Below are 18596 nucleotides of genomic sequence, written 5' to 3'. Positions count from 1 at the left end.
TCTCAGCTAGGCCGGTTGGTAAAACCGAGTCCTGTTGCATCTTCTGTAGTGCAAATAAAACCACGTGTTCCCCTCTGTAACCACCTAATGCAGAGAATTTAGTTCTTTTGCCGTTGCAGGCAGGTAGTTGGTCAGAAGTTGAAGGTATAAAGCCGTTTGAGATGCTGCAGTGTGTTCAGTAGTGACCTGTGATGCAGGGGAGATATATCTCAGTCGTTCTACAGGCAGAGGTCTAGGGCTGTTTTCTGGGTTGATTGTGGTGGTTTAGCCAATTGGAAAAGGGGTTGAAGGAGTATAGATGTGTTGAGATACATTAAAAAAAAAATTATTTTAAATTAAAAAAAAAATATCCCAAGTATCGCCCCTTTAATCCTGATGATCCTATTATTATCCTCTGTCCTGGGTTTGAGTGATGCAGATCTCACTGAAACAATAGTAAAATGCTTCAGACTTGCATCGTTATATTTCATTATCTCAGGTGGAGTTCTTAAACACCTTTCCCCAAAATGGGACCATAAGAGAAGGGCATTCATTCCCTTTTCTGTTGGTCGTGTGTGTGGTAAGAATTCCTGACAGATAGAATGAAGGTATTAACTCTCCAATTCCACGGCTGTTTTATTCAAATACTTTGCTAGCCCACAGAATACTTTAAGAACATAGATATTTTTACTGAACAGGAGTACAAAGCGCTAAGCATGCAGACCTTGTGCCCTTTGGGTTTGTTTGGGTTTTTTTAAATTTTAATTTTATTTAGGCAACTGAAACAATTGCAGCTCTAGGAATCAAGCGAGGGAGAAATTTGCAGTGAAGGGGTTAGAAATAATAAAATGGAGAACAACTGAGCTAGCGCTGCGTAGAGCTGGTCTCTAGCTGCTCCATTTTATAGAAATAATAGCAAAAAAAAACAAGGACAGGAAGAAGTGACTGTAGAGAAGCACCTTCTCCAGAACTGGCAGAAATGGGTCCTGCGGTTGCCGGTGGGGCTGGGCTGGCTGCCCTTTTCCCGGCGCTTTGTTGGGGAGCTTCAGCGGTTGGGTGCCTTCCTTGGTGAGGTGTTTCATGGTCTGGGTGTTCACGGCTCTCATCGCCAGCTCCACGTGCACGTCTGCGAAGAGCAAATAGCGCCTGTCAGCGTAGGGGGGTTTGGTGGGTGACTGCCACGACTGATACTGTCTGGGGCACCAAGGAAACCCACCCTTGCCCAGAGGAACCCGCGGTAACGTGCGGGTAACCCAACCTCTTTGTTTAAGAAGTTACGGGTTGCTTTACCTTGCTGGAAGCTTCTGAGAGCCTTGTCTAAGCGCAGGGATTTGTGCTTCTGGTGCAACAGGAAGAAGGTGTCTAACACCGCCATGATCATGAGCAGGAAGGTGCCTAAGAAGAATACCACTGCAGAACAATACGAAAACAAAGAAAGCCCTTGATAATCGGCATTGTTTGCTTGAATCTAATCCTGTCTGCATTCAGTTGTCTAGTGGTGAAGGGGGGAAATTTCTGACTCCAGCAAGGTGATAAAGCTTAGCTGTTCATCACTTCATTGTTCATGAACATATCCATAAATGCCCAACGGCCTTCCTCAGAGTTGGTACCTGTGTAAAAATCAGTTAGTTTTTATTCAATAAGGATGGGTACCTATTACAGGTGGTTTGTTGGAGGAGGTTGGAAGGATGTTGTTGAGAATCACAGCTAACATGGAGCTGCCCAGGATGATGGCAATCTGGAAATTTATTTTCTCCTCGAGAGAGATGGGTCCAAACAACACGGCCATATCCAGGAGATACAGGGCGCATGTTGGGAGGATCAGGTTCAGAACATACAGAGTGGGTCGTCTCTCCATGGAAATCTGTTGACAAAGGTGTACAAAATTTCAGTGAGCAGGAGATAACTTACTGTGTTGGGTAAATGCTTGTTCCCTAATGTGGAAAGCTATCATTATTTTTTTTGTCTTTTTGGTGGCAAATCAGTGCAATATAATATGAAAGTACTGCTGTACCACGTAGGTGACCACAGAAAAATGTCCATTATCGAGCTCTTCTGTGTATTCAATGATGCTCAGGTTGGTGAACTTCCATTCTCCGTCAGTCAGGAAGTAGCTCTGGCTGTCTTTCATCATCTCAGCTGGTGTCCGTCTCGTCTTCATGACAAGGTCTTCTACTGCTTGGGCAGGAGGCAGAGGAGGAGAGAAGTTGCAGAAGTTAGGTGTTTATTAGAGGTTTGTTTCCTGTCCCTTTCCCTCCCAACCAAGGGTGTGTGCAGATGGGGAAAGGCAACATTTCTTGCATTGCTGGGGTTTCTTAGCCCATCAGGGAGAAATTAAAAAGGATTTCAACTTGGCTGAACCTCTGGGAATGTGGATCAGAGGAGAAATCTGGTGAATTAGGACAGTTGTCCTTTGCAGATGGGAGCTGGAGGGTTTCGTGTCACCTCTGCCTATTTTCCAACCCTTCCTATTGGGATGAACTCTGACTGCAGTTTGGATCCCTGAAACTGTCCTTAATTTCCTCTCGTTTTCATGGCTTTCAGATATGTTTAAAGATCAGTCCTGCAAAATCATGTGTGAACAAGTAGCCTTGTTGCAGGAAGCCTGCTAGTGTCTTGGTTTGTAGGGAGCAATCCCGACAGGGACTTGCCACAGAACATCCAGATACTTCCAGACATGTTGCTAGGAAACATGCCAAAACAGAATGACCGTGTTTTAGCTGATTTTCCCTGATGTTACACGATTTCAACCCCACTAACCAAGTGTGAGCGTGTGGTGCTGCTGCTAAGGGGACCCAGGAATTCGCCAGGGTCCATCTCATCTGTTCCTCCTTCTGCAAATTTAGCCCAGCTGTGGTAAAACTCCGCTTGCTGCCGTACCTGGGTGGAGAAACGAAGCTATGCTCAAGTTGCACGTCTGGGTGTCAAAGGGAAACTTGAGGATGATCAAGCTGCACGTTAAGGTGACCTGGAAGGGCTGGGTGGCGTTGAAGCTGCCATTGTGCATGACGGCCATGTAATCCAAGTTTGAGTTTTGTCCGTTCACTCTGGAGGAAACAAAGGTGGAGAGCAACCGAGCTCCGAGATGCTGCAATGCTCCTCAGTCCCACAAAAGCCGGAGCTGTAAGCATCCTTTTGGGAGTTCCCCACTGTCACCCAGCCATGGGATGCAGCAGTGAGGAGAGGAAACCTGGGGCTCGAAGAAGGGCTGGTGGGTGCCTCTGGGCCAAGGTTTGTAGTAGCTAATTCGCAGACAAGACAGTTGTTTTTTCCCCCTGCACCTCCTAAGGAAAGGCTGCCTTCCCTCCCCTTTGCTTCACCCCTCATCCGGGACAGGGGCTGTGCTGCAGAGCTGCCTCCCCTTCCCTCCCCGCTCCAGCCGAAAAGCTGGTGGCCGTGCCCGTCCCTCTGTTAGACCCACGGCGGTCTGTCCTCCGTCTGACAACAAACTGCTAAGGGTCATTTCATTCCATGACATTGCTGGTCTCTGCTGCTTCCTCAGCTTTGACTGCAGCCCAGATGGGACATCTCTGGAGATGTTGGCGTATTCCAGAGCCACAAAGTGCTTTGTATAAAATGTGGTTGCCGTTAATATAAATTACGTGGTTCTTTGTTACATAGGAACCCACATCACTAAATGAGTTTATCCCATTTCCTACAACGGTACCAAGAGTTTGTGTCTGTTGTGTTTCTATTAAGCCAGTGAATGAAAAAGAGAAGGGAACCTACCGTTCAAAAATGAAGATGGGGGGAGACCAATATGTATCCGTGGGCAGAACGACTTTGGAAATGTTACAGAAATCCTGTGGATCCCAAGTTGCAAAAGTGTTTTTCCACTCCTGGGGGAAGAAGTTGCAGGAGAGAAGTGAGTGCCGAGCTGGGCAGCAGTCATCGTGCTGGGCGTCACAGGAGAGAAATGCTCTTGAGGGACCTACCATGTTCAACACGAAGTAAAAAGTGACTGTCTGGAGCTTTTCCACCTGGAGAAACAAAAAGGAAGATATTTAGCTGATTTTCTTAGGTACATCCAACGCAGAGCCCAGAAGCCCTCCCCTGTTGTTCTTGCCGTGGACAGCACAGGTTGCAGAAACTCGGCTCAGGAGGAGAGCTCGAGGATCTTGGTCCTACGGCTGAAAAGAAGAGCAGGAGTGTATGATCTATGTTTGTGAAAAAACATAGATTATTGTTAACATTTACAAGTCAGTGCCCTGCAGCTGCACTGCTCAGTTCAGGCACCCTGCAGAGTCGTTCTTAGAGTCTGCTATAAAGAAGGCTGTTTGTCTGATTCTTATTTTTTTTTTCCTGGAAGTAGGTGGGAGAAAATGCTCAAGATCTTCCAAAAATCCTTTCAAACAGCTGAAAGCTGAAGAGGTGGAAGGGGCTGATCCTCACACCTTGGTGGCCCAGCCCTGCCTGGCAGAAGCCTCGGACCCCCAATCTAGCAATCACCCAGTTTTCTGTTACAAAGACTCAACAGGATTTTGGGGGCCTTACCACAGAGAGAATAGCCACCAGCATAAAATCCATCTTCACTTCCAAAGGCTCCTTCCAGTTTGTCTTGGGCAGTATGTGTGCGTGCACCTTGCTGTGAGAGGAAATGTTCAGGTACTCGACAACATCGTAGTAGGTGCAGACGTAGTTCGGAGCAGCCCCTGCTAGAAAAAAAAAAAAAAATCCACTGGGATCAGAAAAGGATCAGACAAGATCTCACCTGTGGGAGAGATGTACCAAAAGAGAAAGGATGTGGAGCTGTGGGTATGAAAAACATCATTAACGCCAGTGACTCCCTTCGCACGGAGATGGGAACAGAATTCCTCAAAGCTTTTCTGTTCCTCTTGGGCTTACCTGTCCCAAGGGAAAAGGTGAGGATAGCTATAAAAGCTCGCTGCATCGTCTCCTGCTTCCAAATAAGGAGGCAAATGGCACCGTGTGTCTTATGAACAGTTGCAGGACACGTCATTTGTTATGGAGGAGTTGATTTGCTATTTATTAATGAGGGACGGGTATTTTGTAAACAGAAGCTAGACTTTTTATGTATTTATTTGCATTGCAAGGAAGAATGTGCTAATGGTTTGATGCACTCAGCTGGCTCTTGGGAGCAGCCTTTAGTTGTGGTAAAGGAAAAATAAGGTCATTAAAAAAAAATCCAACAATTTGAGGGAGAGGAAAAGAAAGGGCCCATCCCCACAAAGAAAAGGCGAGGAGCCAGAGCCACTCAGAAAGAAATCTTCTCTCATTTACAGGGCTGAGAGCCTGCTGCAACCCCACCGAAATGGAATGGGAATTAGTGCTTGTGCAGTGTGAGGGGGGCCAGGAAGGAGGAGGAGAGGCTGCCCTCCTTCGAGCCCCATCCTGCTCTGTAGCAGCCCAGGCTGCAGGGTGTTAGAGCATCTCCCAATTTGCCAAAGCACTCAGCCTTTCATGCACCCGCTGATTTTCTGTTCCTGCCTCCTTGCTGGTCTCCCATGCTCTCAAGGTGCTTCTCCAGGTCCTCATGATTAAGATAGAAGACTCAGAGACTTTTTTTTTCTTTTATATCTGTGTCTTTCCCTCAGCTGCCCTCCTCTCCATCACTGCTTGTTTTTTCTGCTCTGATTCCAGCAACACCTTCAGGTGCTCGAAGTGATGGTTCCCTTGCAGGGGAGCAGCTCCAGTTCAAGTGTGCTTGGAAAGTCCCATCCCACTGGGACATCGTAGACAGCACCTTGTTACTGTGCCCTCTGGTTGTGTCTGAGATGGGAGGTGGGCAGCGCATGGGCCGTTCAATGGGGTTTGAATCAGACGTAATGCGCATGAGAAGTGAGGGTGACCTCTGTGCTTGAGGGCTGTGTTGGTCATAGGAGCTTAGGCTGGTCGGTGACAGTGTCACTGGGGGTGGGACAACACTGATCACCTAGAACAGTGCTAGAGGTGACATGGCCTCCAGCAATCCCTTATGTCTGCCAGCAGCTGGTGGGGTGTGAGTAGGCTGGAGCTGAGAATCTGTCCTGCTGCTCTGCAAACTTCTAGTAACTGCAGTGTCCTGCTGCAGCAAGGTCCTTGGCTCCGCTGCACACCCTGTGCGACGTCCCTCCTGCAGCAGCTCACCGTGGGGGACAGGAGGGAGGGAAGCCAGACCTGTGTGATGCTTGCAAGGCTGGGTGAGGTGATGGGATGAGTTGGATGCTCAGCAAGAGCCCATGCTGCACAGCACCTTGCTTCTGCCTCTTCCCAGACTGCAGGACTGATGTCATGGAATCACAGAATGGTTTGGGTGGGAAGGGAGCTTAAAGATCATCTTGTTCCAACCCCCCTGCCCTGGGCAGGGACACCTTCCACTGGCCCAGGTCACTCACAGCCCCGTCCAACTTGGCCTTGAACGCTTCCAGTGACGGGGCATCCACAGCTTCTCTGGGCAACCAGGGCCAGTGCCTCACCACCCTCACAGTAAAGAATTTCTTCCTTATATCTAATTTAAATCTACGCTCTTCCAATTTAAAGCCATTGCTCTTTGTCGTGTCACTACCCGCCTTTGTCAAAACTCCTGCTCCAGCTTCCCTGCAGCCCCCTTTAGGCACTGGAAGGCCGCTCTAAGGTCTCCCCAGAGCCTTCTCTTCTCCAGGCTGAACAGCCCCAGCTCTCTCAGCCTGGCCTCACAGGAGAGGTGCTCCACCCCTCTGGTCGTCTTCGTGGCCTCCTCTGAACCTGCTCCAACAGGTCTATGTCCTTCTTGTGCTGGGGGCTCCAGAACTGGATGCGGTACTCCAGGTGGGGTCTCACCAGAGCGGAGCAGAGGGGCAGAATCCCCTCCCTCGATGTGCTGGCCACGCTGCTGGGGATGCAGCCCAGGATGCGGTTGGCTTTCTGAGCTGCCAGCGCCCATTGCCGGCTCATGCTGAGCTTCTGGACCACCAGCACCCCCGAGTCCTCCTCAGGGCTGCTCGCCAACCATTCCCCGCCCGGTATTTGCGTCCTGTGCTGTCCCCCGGCCCCGGCGCAGCAATGGCAGCAGCCGGCCCAGCGCTCCGTGTCCCCGGTGCGACCCGGGTGGAGGGGTGGCGGTGATGTTCGGGGGGTGGCGGTGATGTTGGGGGGGTGGCGGTGATGCTGGGGGTTGGCAGCATCGCCGGAGGGGGCTGCAGTGCGAGTGACCGCGTGGCCTAATGGATAAGGCGTCTGACTTCGGATCAGAAGATTGAGGGTTCGAGTCCCTTCGTGGTCGAACGACGGTTTTTTTTTTTTTTTCTATTCTTTCTCCCCCTCCCCTCACTTCTGAACCCGCTCCATCTTTTCCCTCCCCTCCCGTCGCGAGGTGGACGGAAAAAGCAAACCCGGCTTTGGCCCCGTGCCCCGCCCCCCGCCGCTCCTGGCGCAGCCCCGCTCCTCCCTCTCCAGACCCGCGGGGCGGTTCCCCTCCGTGGGTTTCCACGCGTGACCCCGAGTGCCCCCCCCCCGCAGCCCAAGGTCCCGCGGCGCGAGCGGGCACCGGGATCGGGGCCGTTCCCACCGACGGGGGCGCGCGCCCTGCGCAGCCCCAGTGGCCTAATGGATAAGGCACTGGCCTCCTAAGCCAGGGATTGTGGGTTCGAGTCCCATCTGGGGTGAATGCCACCTTTTACCACTGCCAACCCCCTTTCCGTGCTTTTTCTCCCCATTTTCGTGCCACCAGCCCCGCTCAGCGCTGCCGGACCTCCTCCTCTTCCTCCTCCTGCTGCTCGGTGGTCGCTGGTTTTGGCTGCTTGGTGAGAAGGTTCCCCATCGCTGGTAGCAGATGTCAGTTAAAGAAGTTGATGCATCGGAAAAACCCGAAAGCACAAATAAAACAGCGCTGCTGAATGCGTGCGTCTGAGTGCAGATCCTGGAGACAGAGCTTGCGGAGGGGCAGACCGAAGAGGGAGGCTGAGGTGGGCCGCGACGTGTGTTTTCGGGCAGTGAGATCCCCGCGGCAGCTCCGGGCTTTCTCGGTGACTCCTGTACCCGGGCTGCGCATGGTTCTCTGCGGTTCTCTGCTCCTGACTCTTGGTCCCCATTTCAACCTCATGAAAACAGGCAAGCAACGAAGAGCAGCTACAAACCGCCCCAGGCTTCGGTGCAAAGGCGGATGCTTCTGCCGGCCGGTCGCGCCGTTCCCTGTGCCAAGCGCTCAAGTGAGGCTGCTACTGGGGGAATGACAACCAGCTTTTGCCTCGGGGCCTGTGGATGAAAGGGTGATTTTTGGAGAGCTGCTCATGAAAGGATGGTTTTTGGAGAGGTGTTGGATGGTTTTTGGAGGGGAGAATGCGTGCATCACTGGCTCTGCCCCGTCCGCCTGGAGCATGAGCGCCTTTCGAAGTGTCCCAGAAAGTGCAAAAGCAGAGCAGTTCAAGCAGGGTTTTTTAGCCTTATCTGGGCAGAAATGGGTCTTTGTTGGATCAGGGAATTTCAGCTGCAGTTTTTACCCCTTCTGGGTGCTGTACCACCAGCTGCATCCAACCCCCAGCAAAAAGCCAACAGATGCTGCGGGATGACTACTTCGCCGGTGTCGTGCAAACCTCTTCCCGGAGCAGGACAAGCTCTAATGGGAAGAAAGCTTTGCTCCTCTGCCAGAAACCGCATCTCCATGAGGGACCGGTCGTTGGGGTCACACAGTTTGGTTGTGCTGCCCTAGGACCAGAGTCCTCCACCTAAGTGCCTTTGGGATAATGCCCGCTCAGGTTTGTTGCATTAAAAAGCTGCTTGGAGGGTCTTTTCCTATGGAGTTAATGGATTTTAAAAGGCTGCTGCGGTCAGTGTGACATCACACTAGTAAAACCTAAAGTGAAGTTTCTTTCTGAGTAATTTTTCTGTTAGGTGCGGGAAGAAATGACTGCTGCCTGGAAAGCAGCAAAACTGATGAAGCACTGGGCGCTGGACCACCGGCAGCCCTGGGCAGCCGAGCTGCAGGGCCCTGCACTGCTCAGCAAACCCTCCCAGCTTTGGGAGCCGGGGAAGGGGGCTAAGGGGATGTCTCCAGGCCGGTAACACCTGGGACCAGTTGCCTTCCACCTCTTTGGGTGACACAGCTTCAGGGCTGTGGCCAAAAGCATGACAAGAGCACATTTTTTTTTTTTTTGATCCTTCTTGCAAGTGTGGACAGCATCAGGTGGCTCTTGGGGGTGTTTTATCACTTGGCCTCCTTCGGGCAGCGTTTTCTTTGCATCTCCTGGAGACGCTGCGCCCGCAGTCCCTGGGATGTCCTGGTGGCAGCACCGTGAGGGGTCTGGCCTGGTTCGCTGCCTGGTCTGAAGGATTTCCAGCAACGGCCTCGCTTGAGTGGCCCCAGGTTTTGTTCCTGCTGTTTCTCTCCTCTTCTGCCTCTGGAGCTCTGTGTCGCAGACAGCGAAAGGCTGAACCTGTGCTTCTCCTCGTGCGTGGGAGAGGCTTTGCAAGGGCCAGGGTGCAGAGAGGGAAGAAAACAGCCCCCAAGGGGAAATGCAGCAGTGACAGGCTTTCTGATGCTGCAAACCCCTCTGCGTGGGATGGGGGGCTCAAACCCTTGGTCCCCACTCCCCAGTCAGGCACTGGACCCTCAGAAGAGGTTAAAATCCCTCCCTGACCCGCGGCAGGCTTTGGGAAACTGTTTTTTAGGATTAGCTGAGAAACGCAGGTTTTGGGGAGAAGCCAAGCTGCACCGGGAGGATAACGCAGGAGGTGTTATTGGTAATGAGCAGGAGCTTAACGAGGCCCGCAGTGTTTCTCCTCACGTCACACTGTTATGCTGCAGTGGCACTACGTTAACAGCGGGTGCCCATCACCCCCGGCTCATTGACGCTGTGACCGTCACACTGAATGTGTCACTGGAAAGGACGAGCTGTGTCCAGGGCTCCGGCTGTCCCGGTCCTTCTTCCTTCCCCAGTAATGCCCGGCCCGGGCAGTCAAACACTCCTTCCCTCCCGCTTAAGGCTCATACACACCCTCAGCCGGACGTGTGGGTCTTGGCTGTGCCTCTGGTGACCCCAGCTGCTCTGTGTTGGGGGTTTCTCCCGGATGGGGTCTGCTTTTTGTGCTTTGGGTTGCGTCTGTGTTCTGAGTTGCTGCCATCCTCAGCGGCAGAGAAGCTGGTGGCAGGAGGGCAATGGTGCTGCTCCAGCCCGCAGGATTCCCACATGGCACAGCCTCCATCAGCACATACGGGGTAAACTGAGGCTGGAGGGGTCTACGATGACACGGGGTCTACGATGACACTGGCACATGGGGTCCCATGGGAGAAGGGACCCCCCACCTGCTCACCCCCATTGCCAGCGTTGGGCTGGGAGCAGCAGCCCCCAGTCCCAGGAGGAGTGGGAACATGGGCAATGTGCGGGGGCGGGGGGATCCCACGGGGTGCCACTGTCCCTAAAACAAAGATATGGGGGACCACGTGGCCTAATGGATAAGGCGTCTGACTTCGGATCAGAAGATTGAGGGTTCGAGTCCCTTCGTGGTTGTTTTAAAGCCTCGTTTAATTTCCCCGTGCCACTGGCGATCGGTGCCCCGTGGGGTGGGAGCATCCTCGGGGCAAAGCCGCAGGGAAGGTGCCCGTGCTACGGGGACAGCTTTAGGCGGGGACCACCCCCCTGCAAATTCCCCGCAATCTCTTATTAGGCGAGGGGGGTTCGTGCCCCCGGGGCTCTGCCCCACGGCGGGGCCAGGGTCCTCTGTGCTGGGGGTGGGGGAGAACCGGAGCCCCGCCCCGGGGACTCAGCCTCAGGTGACGCCGGTTCCCGGGATAAAGGGGAAGAGGGGAGGCGGGGCTGGGCTTTCAGCGCTGCGGGAGCGCCCGGTGAGCACGGGTGTCGGGTGGGTTGTGGGGGGGAGGGGGTCCTGCGAGGAGTCGGGGTGGGGGGAAAAAAAAAGCGGCTGCTACCCCAGGTGGGACTCGAACCCACAATCCCTGGCTTAGGAGGCCAGTGCCTTGTCCATTAGGCCACTGGGGCCGCGCAAGACTCGCCCCTCCCTCCTCTGCCCCGCGCACCCCCCCTACCCACCCCCCCCCCCCGTGTTTTTCCGCGTGGGCTCGGGGTGATGGGGGCGGGCAGCTTTTTGCACCCAGAGTGGGCGCTGGAGGGAGGCGAGGGGCGTGGGGACCGTGCCGCCCTGCGCCGGGGTGGGGGGGTTCGGCCCTCCGGGGGTCCTCCGTGGGCTGCGTGGGACCCCCCTTCCCGCGGGCACCCTGCCCTCCGGCCATCAGAGAGTTAAGCTACGGCACCAAAAAACGAACGCCTGTGTGCAGCCCCAGTGGCCTAATGGATAAGGCACTGGCCTCCTAAGCCAGGGATTGTGGGTTCGAGTCCCATCTGGGGTGACCCTTTTCCACTCGGGGGAAATCCACCCTGCCGGGGTGCTCTGGCTCAGGGGGGTCCCTGCTGCGGTGAGGGGTGATGCCCCCATGGCGGGGACACCCGACCTCTCCCGGCTCAGGCATCCTGACACGGATTAGATCAGCGGTGTCCCGGCATAACAGCCACCGTCGTGCGATGCGTTTTTAATCCCCAAAATGCCCAGCTCCTCCACACGCCGGTGGTGTGTGCTGGCTCCAAGAGATTTTACAAATCTCCCTGTGCAAGGTGGGGAAGGAGGACCTGAGCAGCGTTCCATACGTGGCGGTGAGGTCTCCTGGTTGCGGAGCTCTCAGCTGAGGTTGTTGCTGTCCCGGTTGATGTTCGTGGGCTGTCCGTGTCAGAAACACGTCCGAGGCAGCGACACCTCCATCCCGTGTAAGGTTCAGGGCACGGAGCTGCAGACGCCTTTGCCTGGGAGGGGGCGAGCCGGCGGCCACCCCCCTTCCATGCAGAAAAGCTAAAGCTTTCTCCTAAAGGCAGGAGAAAAGTTCAGGATCTTTCCTCCCCTTGCAGGGTTGGGTGTGCGCAGAGGTGGAGGTGGCCAGCCTGGGGTAGGGTTTTGTGGGAGGGAGGTCAGGATGCAGCCCGTTTTTGGGAGGATGTGGGATGTGAGCTCGCTGCTTTTTGCAGAGGTAAACACGGATCCCGGCTGAGTAAGGGGAGAACTCGACAGTTCCCCTTCCCAAGGGGCACGGGGTGGAAGAGCCATGGGTGTCCTAGACCAGAGCCCCACGCACCTCGCTGTGCCCCACTTGAACTCCAAAGCCCAGCGGAGAGCGCTTTGCTCCCTTTTTTGGGGGTTTCTGGCTAAAACAGAACCATCTCTCCTCACCCCAGGTGGGACTCGAACCCACAATCCCTGACTTAGAAGGCCAGTGCCTTATCCATTAGGCCACTGGGGCCACGCAAGAAGATGAAAAAAGAGTAATTTTGGTGTCTTGGACACATCCCCCCAGTAAACCAACCTGGTGATGGTGAAATCCACCACGCTACAGCACAGAACTTTGTTCTGCTTAAACAGACTCTGCTGATGAGCCACTCTTGGAGCCTCTAACGCTCACCCTGAGGTCGTCCGGTGTCCACCTCAAGGGCCAGACGCCTCCTGCACTTAGAGGGCGGTTTCTTAACACAGAGCAACTGCCTCCTGCCAAATTCCTGCCACGGCTTTAGGTTAATTTAAGAAAGTGACACACACTTCCTTCGGTTAGGAAAAAAAAAAAAAATCAACTGAAACTAGAAAAAAATAATTTGCTTGAAATGCTGAATCTTGTATTTGCTACTTAGATATGCGCTTAGATTGCTTTTCTTTCTCCCAAAATCTACTGCCGCTTGTCTGTTCAGCAGCAGAGGGTGCTCGTACAGAGCAGAGGGCTGGATGAAGGCAACAAAGAATCCAGAAAAGACAAAAATCTGAATTTTCAGTTTCTCTCAAACACGAACAGTAATTTTTCTCCAAAATGACTGACAGGCTGTCAGAGTGTATCATTAGGTTCAAAAGGAGACATTAAATACTTTTATTTACACTTTTAGAACATTTTTATTCAACACAGCTCATGAGTTTAGCATAATCCACAGCTGCCAACGCCATTTCTTTTAAAAGACGGTATGCCAAGGAGTTCCACGTCTGCTGGGCTCAGTCAAAGTCTGCCTTCCTGCTCTGCTTTATATTGGAGTGGATCTTTTTCTGTCGCAGTCGTTCACGGTTCATTTTTTCCACCCTAAAACAAAAGAAAAAGAAGATCTTTAGCGTACAAAGAAAACATTTGAATATTCAACTTTGAGTAGAGCTATAACATAGATTCAATGAGCTGAGCCCACAGACAGAAAAAAACAGCCCTTGTCCTTGGGATGCTACCCAGGAAAGCGGCTAAGATCTAACGGACTAGTGATTCTTTTAAAAAAAAAAAAAAAAAAGGAAATCCAAATGAGTATGAAGATCATTTAAAGAGGCTGCAAACTAAATCATGGAACATGATAATCTTAATCTATCTCAAATAAAGGCCATTTCCATAAAAATACCTCTCTATGAGTTTCTGCGTAGTCTCCTTAGACACCACCTTGGGTTTCTCGGTAGCCTCCGTGACCATGGTTCTGATTTTTTCGAGACAAATCGCCAGGTTCCTCATTTGGTAGCGACTCTCTTCAGAGTTCACGATCAGCTCCCCAGCTCGGTTTATTTTATTCCTGTGCTAAAGAGGGGAAAACCTGATGTGATCCCCGAAACCTCGTTAGACTCGTCACGTTCTGGCTGAAAGCGTGACATTTAAACCGCGGTGGAAGGGGGAGGGTAGTTACCATCAATGCCATTTTTTGTCTCACAGCTTCCGGAATCCAATCTGCTGACGCCAGGTGGAACCGAACTTCTGCTTTGGTATTCACTGGGAGGAAAACCAGGAATTTTTTTTTTTTTTTTTCCAAGGCAATGTCTCTCCTTTCTAAGCTTTATGAGATAATTCAGTCTGTTCACTGCTGGCTTTGAACATAGGATGATTCCGGTATCAATTTCCTGAAAGACCACAATTTTTTCCTTGCTGTATTTTTACACATCGCTCTACAAGACAAACTCTAAATTTTTACGGAGCCTCTGTCGTGGTGTTTGCCTTTCTAGACACCACACGATTTAGTCACTAACTACCTCATTTTTAACGGCAAGGGCAGAACAGGAAGTATTTTGAGTTTATTTCAATTAAGCTGAGAATTTGTTGCACCGCGACGTTTCAGAACCCGGCGGGGTTGTCGCCCGTCAGCTCAACGGAAACCGATTAGACGGCATACGGCACCGCTGGTCGCGAGCGCTGTGAAGACTTAGCAGTTCTGCTAAAAAGTAGGGTAACGGTAACAAAACCTTAGCACCGGGCAGCACGACGTTGCTCCATTTCAATCTCCCAGTATTTCGCCACAAAGTACAAAGAAGCAACTTAAAGACGGGGATTCTTCCCTCCGAGTCTCCTCCTCACCTTTGTTAACGTGCTGCCCGCCCGGGCCGCTGCTGCGGGAGTAGGACACGGTCAGGCGAGCTGGAAGAGAAGAGCGGCAGCGCGCTGAGCCGCGGGCACGGCCCCCGTGGGTTCCGCGGCGGGGAGCGGGGGTGACCCAGGCGGCAGCGCGTGGGGCTGAAGGGCGCCCGGGACCTGGCGGCGATTTCACGCTGGGTTCAGCGCTGAGCGTGGGTTCCGTGCGCGGAGCCTCACCCACCGCCGAGCGCCGCGGGGCGGGGACGGAGTAATGGTTTTAAAATAGAGGGGGGTAGATTTAGATTGGAAATTAGGAAAAAAATTTTCACCATGCGAGTTATAGAACACTGGCACAGGTTGCCCAGCGAGGCGGTGGATGCCCCATCCCTGGAAACGTTCCAGGCCAGGTTGGCCGGGGCTCTGAGCAACCCGATCCGGTTGGAGATGTCCCTGCTCCTGGCAGGGGGCTTGGACTGGGTGGGCTTTGAAGGTCCCTTCCCACCCAAACCCTTCTGTGACTCTGTGACTCTATGACACTCACCCAGCGGGATGTCGAGGGCGGCCGGCTGCGGCTCCTCCTGGAAAACACGGTGGGGTGACGCGTCAGGCGCCGGGGGGAGGCACGGCCGCCCCCCCGGGCCCGGCCCCCCGGGACACTGCCCCGTCCCCTGGCGCTGCCTGGCCCCACCCACCAGCGACGACCCCGCCCCTTTCTGCTAAAGCCACGCCCACCCATCGTAAGGAACCAATTGCCCTAAGGCCCGCCCAGCCGTGGCGACCCCGCCCCTTCTGCTCGGCCCCGCCCACTCGCAGCAAGCCCCTTGCGCTAAGTCCCGCCCACGCGCAATGGCACCGCCCCTTGTCATAAACCCCGCCCACTGTGTCACTCAAACGCCAAGCCCCGCCCCTCACTCATCTTCCTGCCCCCCCCCCCCCCCCCCCCCGCCCCACTCACCGGAGCGCTGGCGGCGGCGTCGCCGTCCTGCCGCGGCGGGTACAGCTTGTCCAGGCTGTAGGCGCTCCGGTACTCGGTCCCGGCGGCGACCCGCTGCGAGAACCGGGCGGCGAGAAGCCCTAACCCCAGCCGCGGCCGGCACAGGCCCCGCAGCGTGCGCGCCGCCATCTTGGGTCCCGCCGTGCGCCACCGCCACGGCGTTCCCCGCGGAAACCGAGGCCGCGCGCCGCGTTCCGGGGCGGGGTCTGCGGTGTGGGGGGGCTGCGGGGACCGGGGGAGTTACGATATCTGGGGTACATGGGCTGTGGGGTGTACGTGTGGCGTGTGCGATCCTTGGGGCGTGTGTTGTCCGTCAGGTGTGGAGTGCTGTCTGTGTGGGGTGGAGGGGGAGGTCTGTGGGGTGCTGTGCAGGGAGCATACGAGGTCAAGGGCCGGGGTATATGGGGTCTTTCGGACACTACGGGGGGATTTATGGGGTCTGTGGGGTGCTGAGTGGGGGATGTGGTGCATCAGGGATGTATATGAGGTCTGTGGGGTGCTGAGTGGGGGATGTGGGACATCTGGGGGGTGTATGGGGTCTGTGGGGTGCTGAGTGGGGGATGTGGGACATCTGGGGGGTGTATGGGGTCTGTGGGGTGCTGAGTGGGGACATCTGGGGGGTGTATGGGGTCTGTGGGTGTCGAGGCAAGCCCTGCTGTGGGCGGTGGTGGGATGGCTGGGGACGAGAACGCTGGGGTGAGGTGGCCGTGTGCTGCCCCAGCATGACCCGTGGTGGGGCACAGTGTGGGGTGTGGGAGGCCCCGGGGTGGGTACCAGGGGCTGGTTTGGGTGGGCCGTTGCCTCACTGTGCAGGCAGCAGTGGGGGGTGGTCCCGCCTGCACCCCGCACCTTCACAAGCTGAGCAGTGATGGATGGGTGTGAAGATACGTCTAGCATGTTTTATGTGCTGTCTAGTTTTTGCACCTGAAAAGCTTTCAGATTTTTATCTAAAATTATTAGCTAAAAAGTTATACAGGCGTGTGTATATAATTATTTTTCAGTGCTATTGGAGCAGCACATATGTGTTTCCAGGTCTGTAAGAGACACCGAGGTGGAAGGGGGACGCAAGGGAGTGAAGAAGTTGTGGAAGTCCTTCAGCTCTGACTCCTGTTGAGCTGCCAGGTTGGCTTGACAAGAAGGGCGTGCGTTCGAGAGGGGCAGGGATTGCCTCTTCTGGCAGCGGGAAGGTGCGCAGGCAGGGATGGGGCTGTCATTAACTCTGGTGTTTTGACAGGAGCTGACGATCTTTTGTTTAAAACTGGGTGTAGTGAAAATTGGTGTTTTGAAGCTGATATGAAGTCAGTGTGTGATTGGTGATCTGAGTTGGGTCCCATCTCGATAATCAGCACAAAATCAGGAAACAATCCTTGAGAGAGCAGCAAGTCCCGAACATTGATGGTCGGTCTGCCCTGACTGAGGCTGAGCAGCGCTCGGGGGGCGAGGAGGGCTCCACGCTTTGTTTTAATTCAATCTCTGTGTCCTGGGGTTCCTCTGCTCTGCTTCTCCTGTCCAAACTCGGCTGAACAATGAATGCTTCAAGGAAAAAACCAAGAACTGTCAGAGACAAGTCATGCCATCTGGTGACCTTAATTTCTAACAGGGAACAGGTAAACATGAGTGATTTGTAGCCAGAGGGCAGGGTAAAATATCCAAAGCGGGATGACTCATTTTGCCAACTGTTGTCAAACGTGTCCACGTTGTTTTTGTGCTGGTGACACATGCCAAGGACAGTGTCATCGTGAGGCGCACAGAGGGGCTGAGAAAGGAGCTTGGAGGTCAGGCAGCTGAAGCCAGACCTGTCTAAAAGGGCACTTCTCTGGTTTTGCTTCATTCCCACACTGATGCAAACATCCAAAGGGCCTTAGTAAAAAGCAGGATGATCCCTGTTTGAGCGGTTGGAAACAGCTCTCCCTGGCAGGCAGGGCTTGGGATGCCAAGATCTTGCTTTGGCGTGACCCAAGCAGAGCTAAGCTTTTGATATTTAAGCTGGAGAATGAACTGCCTCGGCACTGATGCTGGCTTAGAAAGGGAGCTCACCGCATTTGATGACGGTGGCCACCGGTGAGGAAGAGCTGTAAGCAGCCATCCCTGAAACGTGATGCAAAAGCCGCTGTGTCCAAGGAGCTGGGCGCTCCTTGTGTGAGTGAGGGATCAAGGCGTTAAAGTCGGGACTTTGAGGGACCTTCCAGAAGGTCTCAGCTCCTGTAAGAGAGGCAAGACTGATGAATCAGGAAACCTCCTTCCCCGTGAGAGTTTGAGCTCTGTAAAACCCTTGAGGTTGTGCTTCAAGTGCCCACCCCTGTTTGTAATGATGGGTGCTTTTCTGAAGGGTTATTCAGACTGGTGCTAAAGTAAGAAGTCAGACCAGATCTGTAGCCAGGCTAGAAATGCAGGTGTCTAAGTGTCATTTTTTCAAATTTAGCATAAAACTGGATCCATGACAAGCTGTGCTCTTATTGGTCTTAGTGGTGTGAGCTGAATAGGGTCATTGGCTTTGTCAAATTCTGAAATGAATCCTTATTTCCTATTATGTTGTGCTTTCTCTCATCCATTTTAATTGCATGCAGTGTTTTTCTTTCTGTCTTGAATCATGGGGATGTGCTATTAAATAGCTGCTGCTCTCTGTTGGGCCAGTTTCTGTGGTGAGCAGCGTGATTGTTTAATACACTTTTCTCACTGAAGTTGTGTCGTTTTCCTCGGTGTTTTCAAATCAATTTGAAAAGTTTAGATAGAAGGTGGGATAAAAGGCCAGGAGATGCTTATTTTTTCCCCCTTTGGTCGCTGAAAGCCTCTCTTTAAAAAAAAAAAAAAATCAAGTGACTTTGACTCACACAGTCACCAGGACGTATATATATGGCCACTAATATTTTTGGATGCAGAAAAAAATGCCCTCAGCAGTTTGCTGAACAAACTGCTGATATACAGCAGCTGTTCCTTTGTTAAGCCAAACACTAATACTGTGTTACTTCCATCCGTCATTTTTGGATGTGTAGTTCTCAAGAAAGACCATTTGAATTGCAAGCTTAGAAATTGTGTGGTTTTACAGAGATTTCATTGCTGACAAAGGAGGGGGTTTTATCGTGCGGCAAATGTTAGTAGTCCAAGTGCATAAAATGTATGTTATATAAATAATGCAGCAGTATAGTTCGGCGTATTCTCTCTGCTTTTTTTCAGGCAAAGGAGCCTGAAGCATTTTTTTGACCCAAATTGTACATGAAAATCAAAGAAATAACTCTTCTGCTGTTTTTAAAAGTAAAGAGCTGTAAAGAAAGTATCAGCTTTGAGAGCACTGGTGTTTCTTTTTATTTGAAAAGAGAATAAAGCATTTGAAAATCTATTTAATCTGCTGTA

The 18596-nt window shown here is 53.0% G+C and overlaps 2 protein-coding genes, 1 long non-coding RNA gene and 6 other non-coding genes across 10 annotated transcripts; 5 read left to right on the top strand and 4 right to left on the bottom strand.

Annotated features, from left to right (window-relative positions):
* Positions 1 to 4: 4 nt before the first annotated feature.
* LOC104475219 (5-hydroxytryptamine receptor 3A) lies at positions 5 to 4870 on the bottom strand. The gene is made up of 9 exons (XM_086762512.1): positions 4825 to 4870; positions 4474 to 4631; positions 3915 to 3959; positions 3709 to 3818; positions 2860 to 3026; positions 1994 to 2154; positions 1633 to 1843; positions 1270 to 1389; positions 5 to 1105 (listed from the first exon to the last, which is right to left on the bottom strand). Exons 1-9 carry the CDS (start codon positions 4868 to 4870, stop codon positions 867 to 869), a joined length of 1257 nt encoding a protein of 418 aa, XP_086618638.1. The 3' UTR covers positions 5 to 866.
* Positions 4871 to 7107: 2237 nt separating this feature from the next.
* TRNAR-UCG (transfer RNA arginine (anticodon UCG)) lies at positions 7108 to 7180 on the top strand. The gene has a single exon. It is a non-coding gene; the product is annotated as a tRNA-Arg (tRNA).
* A 309-nt stretch (positions 7181 to 7489) lies between these two features.
* TRNAR-CCU (transfer RNA arginine (anticodon CCU)) lies at positions 7490 to 7562 on the top strand. Its single transcript has one exon. It is a non-coding gene; the product is annotated as a tRNA-Arg (tRNA).
* Positions 7563 to 10330: 2768 nt separating this feature from the next.
* On the top strand, positions 10331 to 10403 carry TRNAR-UCG (transfer RNA arginine (anticodon UCG)). The gene has a single exon. It is a non-coding gene; the product is annotated as a tRNA-Arg (tRNA).
* A 416-nt stretch (positions 10404 to 10819) lies between these two features.
* TRNAR-CCU (transfer RNA arginine (anticodon CCU)) lies at positions 10820 to 10892 on the bottom strand. The gene has a single exon. It is a non-coding gene; the product is annotated as a tRNA-Arg (tRNA).
* A 295-nt stretch (positions 10893 to 11187) lies between these two features.
* TRNAR-CCU (transfer RNA arginine (anticodon CCU)) lies at positions 11188 to 11260 on the top strand. The gene has a single exon. It is a non-coding gene; the product is annotated as a tRNA-Arg (tRNA).
* Positions 11261 to 12126: 866 nt separating this feature from the next.
* Positions 12127 to 12199, bottom strand: TRNAR-UCU (transfer RNA arginine (anticodon UCU)). Its single transcript has one exon. It is a non-coding gene; the product is annotated as a tRNA-Arg (tRNA).
* A 607-nt stretch (positions 12200 to 12806) lies between these two features.
* MRPL58 (mitochondrial ribosomal protein L58) lies at positions 12807 to 15374 on the bottom strand. Its single transcript, XM_086762423.1, has 6 exons — positions 15207 to 15374; positions 14793 to 14829; positions 14255 to 14314; positions 13593 to 13675; positions 13317 to 13486; positions 12807 to 13015 (listed from the first exon to the last, which is right to left on the bottom strand). The coding sequence occupies exons 1-6, from the start codon at positions 15372 to 15374 to the stop codon at positions 12931 to 12933; spliced, it is 603 nt and encodes a 200-aa protein (XP_086618549.1). The 3' UTR covers positions 12807 to 12930.
* LOC147598471 (uncharacterized) lies at positions 15323 to 18582 on the top strand. Of its 2 annotated transcripts, XR_015260565.1 has the most exons (3): positions 15323 to 15456; positions 16278 to 16852; positions 18420 to 18582. It is a non-coding gene; the product is annotated as an uncharacterized LOC147598471 (long non-coding RNA). The 2 variants fall into 2 exon arrangements; XR_015260564.1 differs by lacking the exon at positions 15323 to 15456 and having other exon boundaries at positions 15961 to 16852.
* Positions 18583 to 18596: the final 14 nt, after the last annotated feature.

Source organism: Chlamydotis macqueenii, chromosome 18 (genome assembly GCF_036417535.1).
Source record: "Chlamydotis macqueenii isolate bChlMac1 chromosome 18, bChlMac1.mat, whole genome shotgun sequence".
NCBI classification, from domain to species: Eukaryota; Metazoa; Chordata; class Aves; order Otidiformes; family Otididae; genus Chlamydotis; species Chlamydotis macqueenii.
This window is presented reverse-complemented; position numbering and strand designations above follow the sequence as displayed.